Source organism: Olea europaea, chromosome 12 (assembly GCF_002742605.1).
Source record: "Olea europaea var. sylvestris chromosome 12, O_europaea_v1, whole genome shotgun sequence".
In the NCBI taxonomy this organism is placed as follows: Eukaryota; Viridiplantae; Streptophyta; class Magnoliopsida; order Lamiales; family Oleaceae; genus Olea; species Olea europaea.
Genome location: NC_036248.1, coordinates 11,842,882 through 11,856,501, shown reverse-complemented (window position 1 = coordinate 11,856,501; position 13,620 = coordinate 11,842,882). Strand labels below are relative to the sequence as shown.

The 13,620-nt window shown below is 35.2% G+C and overlaps 2 protein-coding genes across 2 annotated transcripts; both read right to left on the bottom strand.

Annotated features, from left to right (window-relative positions):
- Positions 1-388: 388 nt before the first annotated feature.
- Positions 389-3,240, bottom strand: LOC111405647 (probable LRR receptor-like serine/threonine-protein kinase At4g36180). Its single transcript, XM_023034623.1, has 2 exons — positions 689-3,240; positions 389-579 (listed from the first exon to the last, which is right to left on the bottom strand). The coding sequence occupies exon 1, from the start codon at positions 3,207-3,209 to the stop codon at positions 696-698; it is 2,514 nt and encodes an 837-aa protein (XP_022890391.1). The 5' UTR covers positions 3,210-3,240; the 3' UTR covers positions 389-579; positions 689-695.
- A 2,128-nt stretch (positions 3,241-5,368) lies between these two features.
- On the bottom strand, positions 5,369-12,688 carry LOC111405646 (protein PLASTID TRANSCRIPTIONALLY ACTIVE 7-like). Its single transcript, XM_023034622.1, has 4 exons — positions 12,623-12,688; positions 12,414-12,470; positions 12,259-12,321; positions 5,369-5,790 (listed from the first exon to the last, which is right to left on the bottom strand). Exons 1-4 carry the CDS (start codon positions 12,674-12,676, stop codon positions 5,461-5,463), a joined length of 504 nt encoding a protein of 167 aa, XP_022890390.1. The 5' UTR covers positions 12,677-12,688; the 3' UTR covers positions 5,369-5,460.
- Between the last annotated feature and the right edge of the window lie 932 nt (positions 12,689-13,620).

Sequence of the window (13,620 nt, the reverse complement as noted above, 5' to 3'; positions counted from 1 at the left end):
AAAGTGTTTTTTGGTATTCGTTTGACTATGTCTTACATAAAAATTATCAATTAAAGAGATAGATTTTACTGGTATTGAGAATGAAATTTGTTTTCATTGCCAACCAAAAAAAAAATTCAAGAAAATCATTTCTCTTTTGGCGTTTGGCTTTATTTTACATGAAAATTGTCAATTAAAGGAAAATATTTTTTTACAATAATTCTTAGAATTTGTTTCCATTGCCAAAAAATAAATAAATAAATGATAGTAATCAGGGTCCTCAAAAAAAAAGGAAAATGTCTATGTGGCATCAAAAGGTGGAAAATGAATTCCATGGAAATTTTTTGCCAATCAAACGCCAAAAAAATGAAAAGATGGAATTACAATTCCATTTCCTTGAGAATTGGTGTGTAATCAAACATTACCTTAGTTTGATAATCAAAGTAACCAATTCACAACCAAGCTAGTTAATTGAGATCTAGCAATTTTATTTTATTTTATTTTATTCGACTATTTATAAAACACGACACTGGTGCTAATTAGAGTAGAAACAACTTCATTTCCCAGTCAGCCACCAATTGGTTCCACAGACAATTGAAACTGTGTTGTTTCCCAGAAGAGAAAGAGGCACCGATGTCAGTAATAAACAAAATGAGATTAGGATATTAACTTTTGCATATTAATGTAATGTCCATAAATAATATTATACCATTAGGCTAGGCCAGAAATTTTCTCTTGAATCGTGCCGTATGGACCATTGTTGTCACGTAGATCCAATCTCCAATGTTGCTCCAGAAGTTAAAAAAGGATTGTCTCCATGAATGCTTGAGAAATAGAGGAACAAGAATTGACCAGAATCCAGTAATGAAACCAAAAGCCATGCAAATATAAAACTCTCGACTTATAAACTCATCATCGTCTTCTTCAATTTTGCTGCCATGTCCATGATCAGGGTTAGGAGATTCTCTAGGACACTCTGCCAGAGGAAGCCCACAGAGTTGGCTATTCCCAGCATACATAGAGGGGTCGAAGCTCTGGAGTTGAGTGCCTAATGGAATCATCCCCGTCAAATTATTGTTTGATAAGTCCAAAACGCTGAGAAAATGTAATTTTGCAAGGCTGTTTGGGATCTTCCCAGAAAGCTTGTTTCTAGACAAGTCGAGCCACTCCAACCTCTCCATTTGACCAATGCTTGATATGATATTGCCCGTCAAATGGTTTCTTGATAAGTTCAAGAAAACTAAACCCCTCATATCAGCAAAGTGATGAGGAATAGTTCCAACTAACTTATTGCTAGAAAGATCAATCCCTTTCAAAATTCCTAGTTTTCTATATTCTGACTCTCGTCCTTTCCAATGGACCAAAACATTGTCAGCATAAGTATCAACGTAAGGTACACTCTCAAAGTGATTTTGGACATTAGGATATACATAAAATCTAGTGCTTTCAGTTGAATTACCCTCTTGAACAAAAGAAGTGAAATTGTTGAAACATTCTGGAATTTTCCCTGATATATTATTCCTTGAAAGGTCCAAGATTTGAATATCGGTAAGGTGGCAAATTGTTGGATGTATGTTTCCATGAAATTTATTAAATCGAAAGCTAAGAACTGTCAAACTTGTTAGGTGAGTTCCTATCCATTGTGGAATAGTACCTGTTAACTTGTTTCCTCCCACATCAAGCATGCGCAAGTCGCTGCAGTTCTTCAAAGAGGAAGGTAGTTCGCCAATTAAATTATTATTGCGCAAATGTAACATCTTTAATCGAATCTGAGAGCCCAAACTTGGGGGGATTTCACCTGAGAACTTATTATTTGCCAAATTGAGAAGTTCTAAAAAGCCTGTGAAGATCCAGCAACCGGGAAGCCCTCCTGTCAATTGATTATCTGAGAGATCAAGGACCTCGGCAGTAAAAGGAGTGGACATTGTGCATAAGTGAGAAATGGATCCCGAAAACATATTTCTGGATAGTCGTATATCTATTGAACGAAAAAGAAATATTGGAATTGGACCAGAAAAATTATTGCTACTTAAATCTACAGGTGAAGAAAAACCAACATTGCTTGAGGATTGACCAGGAATTTCTCCACTAATGTGGTTATAAGAGAGATTTAAGCTTGACAAAGAAGTGAAATTCCAAAACCAAGTAGGTAATGTATCTGATATGCTAGCAAAAGACATATCAAGGACAGAAAGACTTTCCTGAGTTTGAAGCCATTTTGGAAAATCAGGTCCCACTTTGCAAAATCTGAGGTATAATGTTCTCATTTGAAATGGAGGAATCCAATCAGAGCTCAATTTCAAAGCTAGGGAATTGTAGGACAAATCTAGGTAGTCTAAGTTGGCTAGGCTTGAGAGGTGTTCTTCTGTGATTGTCCCTTCCAAAGAATTTGAAGAGAGGTCCAATTTTTTTAGCTTGGAAAGTTGCCAAATACCTTCGGCTAGCCTTTTAAATTGATTATTGGAGAGAGCTAATTGTTGCAATGATGAATATGCTCTCAAGTCCGGCAAGGATCCCCCAAGCTTATTGTTAGACAAATCCAAATATTCAAGACTTGAAGGTTGCTCGAGGCTTTGTGGGTGAAACTCATTCAACTGATTGTCATTAAGTCTCAACTCTTTTAAGTTTAAAAACGAGTGGTTCATGGAAAAGGAAGCGAGATCATTCTTGGATAGATCGAGGACAGAAAGAGAGGACGGAGAAGAATTTGCAAAGATATCAAAAGCAGGCAGAGTATTGCCAAGTTGACAACCCGACAAGTACAGTTCCTCAAGGAAAGAGAGCTTTGAAATTGGCTGCACCCAGTTGGTTTGGTTAAGGTTAACGCCACTCAAGCCAAGATGTTTTAACAAAGAAAGATGAGAGAGCCACTCAAGATTATCGACTCTCAAATGATTGTAACTGAAGTCCAAATAATTCAAGTGCCGCAACTCAGCCAACACTGGACTAATCTTACCTCCTCTCAATATAGAAAACATATCAAGGCGGATTACGTGACCAGTTTTGTTGCTACACTCGACATGTTCCCATTTGCAACATTCCTTTTTATCTTCTCCACTTCCCCACGATGAGAGAATGTCAGAGTCGTATATAAGGCCTTGCTTAAACTTAAGAAGAGCTTGTCTCTCCCTCTCTATGCACCTAACTTCATAAGCGGATAGTACTGAAGTTGGTTTCATGAAAAGAGAAAGTACAAACACAAGCAAAATGAGTATTTTAAGCTCTGTCATTTTTTCCTCTGATAGTGAATCAAAAGAAAAGATTGAAGTTTTGAGTTGTTTGTGTTCATGAAATCATGATCATTTTATAATCTCACAAACCACTAGACACGGTACAAGTGGTGGACCCCGCCGTCCCTCAATCAATGCCATAATTTGTCGTACAAAATGGGGGAGACAGCTAAAAATCCACATCCAACATAAGAAAGTCTTTACAATCATGATTCGAGTACCTAACTAGACTGACCAGGAAAATGGAGATCGGTTCGAAATCCAATTGGATTATATGTGAAAAGCCAAAAATTTCAAACTAGTGAACGAGTTGTTCGCCTAGAAGATCAATGTCTATTGTAATAAATTTATTTGGGTATTTGCGTTGCTTGGTTAGGCATATTATTGTTTGTTGAATTGCTGAAAATTGATTGTGATTTCATTTTAAAAACACGAGGAAGGAAATGATTTATTTCATTGTGTGTATTGTTTTAAACATGTTCTTCATAAACATGGGAAAACCCAAAAAAAATCGAGGTTGATGAATCAGTAATGTTAACGGGAAGTGCTACATGTGCATAATTGTTTACATAATTGTGTCCATAATTACACATGACACTGGATCCAATATTTAATTCAAATCTCACATTTGCACATAAACAATCAGATGATTGCCACATCACATTATGGACACCATTATGTGCAATAGTTATGTACAAGTAGAATTTTTCAATGTTAATAAAGTAAACGCCCCAATATTTTTTCGCATAACATATATATTGGTGCCAAAAGTAAACAAGACCTGAGCATAGTTTTAAATACTAATAATACATTAATGCATAGATTTTATTCTTTTCTTTTTAATTATTTATTGAATTTGGCAATTCATCATACCAAACACATTATAAAGTCTTGTGGTAGTGACGAGAGAGATACATATTAGTACCAAAGACTAAGAAAACTTCAATATAGACAAAACTGCAATATAAGACATTATTGTTCAATTATCGTATCAAACACGACGTTTTTTATCCTTTCCAAAATATAGAGATGGAAATAGAAAAAAGGCGTAGGTCCATTAGGAAAACGTCTTTAATACGTTATAGAACTATGATGATGTTCCCTGTTGAATTATAGAGCACTTTTTGTTGACTCAAGTCAATGTCGTTGAATTATAGATTTTTATTATTATTATTATTTTTTTTTAATGACTCGAACCCGCAGTTGCTACCCTTCGAATGCGCACTGAGTAAACTTCCGGACCAACGCAATAACAATTATAGATCTCTTTTTGTTGACTCTTTGATTTGGAAGATTTTTATGAAGATTACTTACGCTGGTTTTTAGAACTAATTTTTGCTTCTACACGCAGTTGTTGGAACAGGTTAATATTCAAAATTACAAACAATTCTTCCTTGAGACGAGCACAAATTATTTCCTTCCAAATTAGACAAATAGTCCGACAACCAAAGAATAAAGATGTCTTTGTTTCGAAGTTAAAAAACAGTGATTTCTTAATTTCATCTAATTACTAATACTTGATTAAGTGCTCAATCGAAAGCATACTTATTTCCGCAACACAATAAAGATGTCTTTTTTTTTTTTTTTGGGTGGCGTGGGGGGTTGAGTGATTTTTAACTAATCACTTTCAAACAAAGGCTAAACAAATCTAATCCTCCAAAAAGTAAAAATTCTGCTTATTTTTACCGATGCCACTATTATAGATGAAGTAAAGGCAACCGAGGATGCTGGGCCAGGGAGTCTAGCATATTGCTTGGCCTCCTGAACTGAAAGAAACACCAGAAACTGAGCTTCTGGCGGTTAGTTTTGAGACTAAATAACAAGCATTAGGCATTCTGAGCTGGAAGGAAGAAAGGAAGCAAATGAAAGAGGCATTAGAAATGGAAGCCCTTCCTTTGTACATATTACTAGATATGTGCTTTGGAGTTCGTGTCTTTAACGAGGCAGTGATGAGGATTTTTCAAATCCACCACGGGGCTGAAGTTGCTCCACCCCATTTCGTGTTTGGTTGAACAACAAAAGTGGATTAAAATTCAAGTCAAATTCAACAACTTTTCAACTACACATTTCATCAACTTTTATCAAATCTACTAAAAATCTGATTTTTATCTAAACCAAACTTGGGCTAAGTATGGTCGGCAGATAATTTTGCAGGATGGTGAGTGGTAAATTCCAAAGTTTAATGATATGAATGTAACAAAATTACAACCTTCAGAATTTCAGTTAAAACAAGAGTGTGCATCCATCTAATCTAAAGTTCTTCTCTCAGATATCCAGGACCTGGTTTGAAGGGGTCTGATTCAATGTATGCCTCTGGACGATAAAATCCAGCATCATTCATACGATTACTGAGGACATGAAGGATCGCTTTCTTTGCACCGTACTCATCGCGGTTGTTCTCAACGTACTGCTTGGCCTCAGCAGCCACTTCGTTTACAAAGTCGAACCTGTTGTCTTCAGACAATAATAGCCTATGAATGTCCATTGTTAAGAGTTTTCCCCCTTCTCTTATCTTCCTTACCTGCTCCTCAAGAAAAGGAATTCTTTCCATCTTGTAGTCCAACATATCATCTTTCTTGACCTGAAACGGAAATTAAAAGGGGTCGGTACAGTTTTGTACCCATATAATGAGGTCTGATGTGGGTTTAAATGGGGAAAAAAGCACAGCAAAAATTTTCAAATTATAAGATCTCTTGAAGAAAATTGATATTGTTGGGTTTTTGATACCCAATAATCCGGGCGATGATTTAAAATAGTTGTCGGATTATTTATCGACACCATAGACTTGGCTCGGCTCGGAGACGAACTACACTTTTGGATGGCTCGGATTTGGGTTGGATGATTATTTGGTTAGTTAGACCATTTAGTGATTAATATAGAGTTGAAAATTGGCCCATTAGTTTAGTATATACAGCAGTCCACTTAGAGATCTTTTGGCCCATATTTGATGACCTAAACTAAACTAACCTATATATATGTATTTATCTCCCAACCATTTTTTCGTGTGTGTGTGTTGTAGCAATGGAGAGGAGAGTTGAGAGAAGAGAGGCAACCGAGAGAGAGGGAAGTCATGTGAGGTTGTGAGTGAGATTCAACCAATTATAATATCTTCGTCTTCCTCTCCATACCTTTGTAGATTGCTATCACCACCATTTTCCTTTGTGGGGTTAGAGAGAAAGAGAGCAGTCCAAAGTAAAGGCGAAAGTTTTTGGTCGAGCTGAGATAAACCAGTGTTCGTTTGATTGTTTTCTGAGCCCGAAATCAAAATTTATCAAGAGATTTTCGCTATAAATGGTATCAGAGCTTGTCTTGTTGATAAATCTGTGATTTTTAGAGCTAAAACAGGCTGGAAGTGGTCAGAAACGGATCTAGAAATCAGAGGCAGAAACTGTCCAATTTTTCAATTTTCGGCGGGATTTGTTTTGGCGTTTTCTGGTGAAACCAAAAACAATTTGGAGAAACGGATACCACCATTGGACTGTGCAGGTGGAGAGGTTCAGAAAGGTTGGGGTGTCGCTGGCGCGTGGACAAGGCACGTGGGACTGAATCTGGGGATGGTGTCTTCAGGCATAATGTTGCTGGTAAGGATACAAACCCTCCGGTGTTGTCGGATTTCAGTTTTGAGCAATGCAGTGAAAGTTGGATGATTTTGCCCTTGGACATTCAGGTGTCAGGTGCTATTTTCGTGTTGCTGTGGTTGCTAGTGACTTTAGGATGAATAGTGATAGTCCTGAAGTAATGAATTCGCATCTCTCGATATTTACGGACCTTCAGACGTGGTCCGCTCGGTATCGTATTCTTTGCTTTTTATTATTGCAGTTAAAATAAATGTGTAGGTTAATTATTTATTTTTTGCGTTAGAAGTCATTGTGTGGGGTGACGTTAGGTTTGGGATAACCATTGCTTGTTGCTAAACCTAGGAATTACATGTTAATTAATTGCCTTAAATTCTATGTGAATTTGTCACCAATTTTTCTACACCGATAGAATTGCATGTGACCTTTGGAAAATTTACTCGATTGTTCTGTGTGAATTATGTGTCAGTACTTTGCTTGTGATCATTATTTGGTATTGTTGGCATGTATAGGTCTAAGGCAAGTCGAAAAATAACATATATTTTAACTGTGGTAAAATTTGGACATAGTTGAAAGAGATTGTCCTAAGATGATAATAAAAGGAAAGAAGAGCATAGAGACAAGGGGAATATGACTTTAGGGTGGAGTAGTAATTCTAGTGAGGTTTATTGAGAGAATAAACCTAGTTCTTACATTGCATCTGTGTGTAATCCTTTCTGCATGTATGTGGTCACTTAATTCTGTTGCAATGTTGATTTTACACTTTCAATATGTTTGATGTGTGTAATTGCATGAATTAGAGTGACTTATTACTTTGTGTAATATGTTTACATGCATAGTGGGTTAAGTTTTGTGGCGTACTCTATTTGCTCTATGAGTGGAGTGAGAGTGCGGTAGTGAGAAGAAAGTTGGGCAGCCATTTCTCTCCTTTATCTTTGTGAGCCTATGTGGTTTCTGAGATTATGTGAGGTAGCCATGTTAGGGTTATATTCTTTCTCTTTGTGAGCCTCCTTTATGAGTGTTGTGAAGTAACCGACTCTTTTTTTCGATTTTTCTTTGTGAGTGCCACCTTCGCCATTTTCTTTGTGGATTTTTTGGAGTTTTGGTGATTGGAGTAATCTTTGTGGTCATCGAAAGATGTTATTTTGCCGCAGTGCATTTGTGATGCATTAGCAGTGACTTGGATGTCTTTTGATAAGGTGGAGTATAAATGCCTAGAGGTGCATTAGTAATATGCACGGAGGATGTAGAGTGTGACATTTGGATCACGAGTGGAGATGTGATCAAATGTGTAGAATCTTTTATCTATGAAAGAGACCCTGATCAGGTGGAGTGTGAGAGAGGCACTTCTATCACTTCTGTAAGGTAGAGTCCCATTATCCACGTAGGTTGGGAGAAGTAATGTGGTGATAGAGGATTATCCCGTGGACTTAGGATTTATTGTGACTTACCAGTTAGACATGAGTTGAGTAATCTGTTTAGTGAGTATGGTGACCGATGAGAGGAGATATGTGTTCTCGAGGTGTGAGCAACACAGAATGAGATAGAATAAGTGTGGTGAGATCTTTTCTTGGGGTCATTTATGCATTTGTTGCATATGTGTGTGACCGTATGTTGATTAACTATGTGTTAATCTGTGGTTCTGCATGAACGTGATTTTGAAAAGATCTGTTTGTGTGTTATCCTATATATCTTTATCGCATTATTATTTGTTCACTGTGAATACTTGTTTCTATTTGGGTATTCTTGACCTTAGCCCTGGTGAGTACATGGAGCAAGTATCGTATGTGTTTCAGGTTGAAAACACGAGGTAAGGCCTGTTATTCCAATTTTATTGGATTACCTTGATTGTGCAAGTATAAACTGTGTGTTTTGATTGCTTGCGGATTATTGGGCATCAAGGTGGAGATTGTTGGATTTTTTAATACCCAATAATCCTGGAGATGATTTAAAACAGTTGTCGGATTATTTATCGACATCATGGACTTGGCTCGGCTCGGAGACGAACTACACTTTTAGATGACTCGGGTTTGGGTTGGATGATTATTTGGTTAGTTAGACTATTTAGCGATTAATATAGAGTTGGAAATTGGCCCATTAGTTTAGGATATACAGCAGTCCACTTAAAGATCTTTTGGCCCATATTTGGTGACCTAAACTAACCTATATATATGTATTTATCTCTCAGCCTTTTTTTGTGTGTGTTGTAGCAATGGAGAGGAAAGTTGAGAGAAGAGAGGCAACCGAGAGAGAGGGAAGCCATGTGAGATTGTGAGTGAGTTTCAACCATTGTGATATCTTTGTCTTCCTCTCCATACCTTTGTGGATTGCTAACATCACCACCCTTCTCCTTTGTGGGATTAGAGAGAAAGAGAGCAGTCCAAAGTGAAGACAAAAGTCTTGGGTCGAGCCGAGGTAAACCGATGTTCGTTTGATTGTTTTCTGAGCCCGAAATCAAGATTTATCAAGGGAGTTCCGCTACAATTATAATTCAAAAGCAGGTTCATAATAAAATCCAGGCATTTGGTGATGAAGGAGGTTCACTTCCACAACAAAGACTTGAGTTTGGAAATGATAGATAAGGGGTTTGATTGGGTTGCTTTCTTCCCATTTTCATTTTTTTTCTATACAATGTTTAAGAGAGATTATTTAAAGTAAGAATCAATTATTTATTTATTATTTTTTTATTTTTTGGGAAATTGTGTGATTAAAAAGTAGGGATAAGTTATGGGTTCACGTGCAAAATTATTTTATTGGTGGAATTTGTGGTTGAAAGTGAGTTCGAGGAAAAATGATTTTCAAATGAGCGGTGCCAAACAAAGGCTAGGTGTATTTTCCTTTTACAATAGAATAAAATATACCCATTTTCTCATTGAGATTTGGAAGCTAATGTTCATCCTTTTACGTTGTTCTTCTGGAATTGGTTCCCTAGTCCAATTCCCAATAGTTTTCGAGTTCTACATTATCTGGTATAGGTCCATAGGACCTCAAAGCACAAAACCATCAAGCAAAGTTCCACAATTCCGAAACCATTCTCAAATGACCATCCAAGTCATTAATCATTTGATATTGTATTCAATATATATGTTTATCCTTCATCATGTTTCTGAATCTGAAGTTTCAATGGAAACTCTACCAATGCGTTAAGTAAGGTCAGCTACAACTAAGCTCCTGTTTGAGAGTTGTTGTTCTATTCCACCCCAGATGATTTTGATGTTGCCAAATGAGAGTAGATGAGCATATCTCTTTAGTATGATCGAATGCAGGATTTAATGATCATGGATGAATCCTCCTTTTCGTATCAAAACGTCCTATGTCAAGTTTACACTAATGAGGCACCTAAAGACAAACATTCTCACTCAAATAGTTTCAGAATTTAATGGATGACTGGAAACATAAAGCTTTTATCACTTCCATAGGAGGGACTACCAAAATGCTGTTATATTTCAACCAGTATACTGGAGAATCAAGGCCAAATTCGGAATAATGAAACTACTTTCTGAGGTTTTTAACTTATAATATGTTGGAAAAATATAATTATGTGCCAATCTGAAATCTTCAACCATTGTGATCACAGCTTCTACACTACTTTTTTTTTTTTTTACTGACAACGTGAATTAACTAGGAGGAAGGGACAAAGAAAAGAGAATGAAAAGGAAAATAATCATCTCCCAATTTCTCTTCAAACAAGTCTAGAATTTAAACGAAAGATTTCAAAACAATCAAAGCAAAAGGTGTAAAGGCAAAAAGAGAATATATCCACATTTCAAAACTTTCTCCCTATTATTCATATTATCATTAACTCGTGTATCCTTCAGTATCAAAACACACAGAAGAGATATCCTTCAACTTCATCTTTCTTCTTTATCTTGTGAACAAAGCAATAACAAATTTCCTTGACTATAGTTTTGCATGTTCATCTAAGCCTAAATATATTAAGAAAACTTACTCTTTTCTTACTTAACTTAAAAAGGGTACATTTCCAGATATTAGCAACTTGCATATTTCTAATATAATCTTTCATATTCCACCATTTATAAATTTATTTATTTTGAAACTTACTTATGAGTCAGTTTAGAGCACCTCCAAGGTACTCTCTCAAGTATAAGATGCTCTTTCCATGCTTAAAACTCTATTATAACTTTTAAAATAGAAAAAGGTTAGGCTCTTCAAATTCTCTCTATTCTTACTGTACAAAAAGTAAAAATTTTAAGCTTTAGCCAAACGGAATCAACTCTTTCACTAATCAACAAGTAATTCCTAAGCAAATCACAGTATTTTCGAAATCAATATCATTCTATTCCACCCCAGATGATTTTGATGTTGCCAAATGAGAGTAGATGAGCATATCTCTTTAGTATGATCGAATGCAGGATTTAATGATCATGGATGAGTCCTCCTTTTCATATCAAAACGTCCTATGTCAAGTTTACACTAATAAGGCACCTAAAGACAAACATTCTCACTCAAATAGTTTCAGAATTTAATGGATGACTGGAAACATAAAGCTTTTATCACTTCCATAGGAGGGACTACCAAAATGCTGTTATATTTCTAACCAGTATACTGGAGAATCAAGGCCAAATTTGGAATAATGAAACTACTTTCTGAGGTTTTTAACTTATAATATGTTGGAAAAATATAATTATGTGCCAATCTGAAATCTTCAACCATTGTGATCACAGCTTCTACACTACTTTTTTTTTTTTTTACTGACAACGTGAATTAACTAGGAGGAAGGGACAAAGAAAAGAGAATGAAAAGGCAAATAATCATCTCCCAATTTCTCTTCAAACAAGTCTAGAATTTATACGAAAGATTTCAAAACAATCAAAGCAAAAGGTGTAAAGGCAAAAAGAGAATATATCCACATTTCAAAACTTTCTCCCTATTATTCATAATATCATTAACTCGTGTATCCTTCAATATCAAAACACACAGAAGAGATATCCTTCAACTCCATCTTTCTTCTTTATCTTGTGAACAAAGCAATAACAAATTTCCTTGACTATAGTTTTGCATGTTCATCTAAGCCTAAATATATTAAGAAAACTTACTCTTTTCTTACTTAACTTAAAAAGGGTACATTTCCAGATATTAGCAACTTGCATATTTCTAATATAATCTTTCATATTCCACCATTTATAAATTTATTTATTTTGAAACTTACTTATGAGTCAGTTTAGAGCACCTCCAAGGTACTCTCTCAAGTATAAGATGCTCTTTCCATGCTTAAAACTCTATTATAACTTTTAAAATAGAAAAAGGTTAGGCTCTTCAAATTCTCTCTATTCTTACTGTACAAAAAGTAAAAATTTTAAGCTTTAGCCAAACGGAATCAACTCTTTCACTAATCAACAAGTAATTCCTAAGCAAATCACAGTATTTTCGAAATCAATATCAGAACCTATTTGCATAATTGCACTGAAGCGTAATATATACACAAGAACAAGCACTGGGTACTCAAATTGTACCAATTTTCTCCGCCTCCACACCCTCCTATAACTGCCACCTGAGTTTCGCGAGCTTGAACTGTCCTATTAATCAAATAGAAAATAAAATCATTAATTAATTTCATATAGTTTAAAATAAAAATATAAAACAATTCGATATCAATAGCCCACTTCACCTGTGACTTAATAGCACGGTTCAAATGCCATTGTTTCTCAGTTTTCACTTCAATTCTCTGCATATGGAGCGGCATAAGCAATTAAAAACTCCTAACGGAAAAATTGCAGTAACTAATTTGGAGCTAAAAAAAAGGCATTTTCATTAATTAAATTTTATTAATCAAATTTCATTCGAAAATAAATGTAAAATTTGAAAGAAAAAAATTACACGTGAATAGTGTACAGATGATAAGCCAGTGAACGTTGGTGAAAAGGCAGCCATTGAATAGATGAATGAGCTCTACTTTATCATCAGATCAGCTAATTTAACAGAGGAAATAAGATAGCTAATGGGCCTACAATATGGGCTTGGTCCAAGAATTAGTTCCTATTTGGGCCTGTGTTGAATTATAATGACTCAATCGTTAGATGATGCATAAAGTAAAAAATAATAATAATAATAATTTCGTAATAGATAATATTTCATCAAAATTGGTTAATTGTATCTTTTCGTGTACGAGATTAGACTCAAATGAACATCAAATGAGAATCATGTCAAGGTCAAATTGAAGCTTAGTTAGTGTCATATAATATTATCTTCTTACTTTTTTATCATGTATAAATAATTACAATTCAACAGCTTTTATGAATGGAAATCGTAACTAGGGAATCTAGGAGCCAAAAACAATAAGTTGAGAATAAAATTTTCAAGAAATGGAGTAGTTTTTAGAACGTGATTGTATTTTTCTAATATTTTAAGTACATTTTTTGGTAGAAGTATTTGAAAATTGTAAAATATCTTTTTTATTTTTCTACGAAAAAAAAATACAATGGTCCGGAGACGGATGGAGGGGAGACTGGGCTGGGGTGTAAGTGCAAATGTGTCTATCTTTAAGCCACAGACAAGAAACGCTTTTGTCTGTTTTAACGTGAACGGAAATAGTGAAATTGTTTGGTGGATGAGAAGGTAGAGAGCACAAGCTTTAGACCATACCAAACTTTCTCCCTTGATGTTAATCATTGCAGGAGCATGTATAGTTAAGCTTAAAATTAGGATTAATTTCATTTTGCTAAGTGAAATTTTAATTAGTCACTTGACTTTAATTTATCTCAATTACATCATTGATTTCTTTTTTTACTTTTGCTGTTAGTTCACAATCTTACGTGAACTTTAAAATTAACAACAATTTGATGTGTCTTTTGTTTGCAATAAATGTCACATGATCA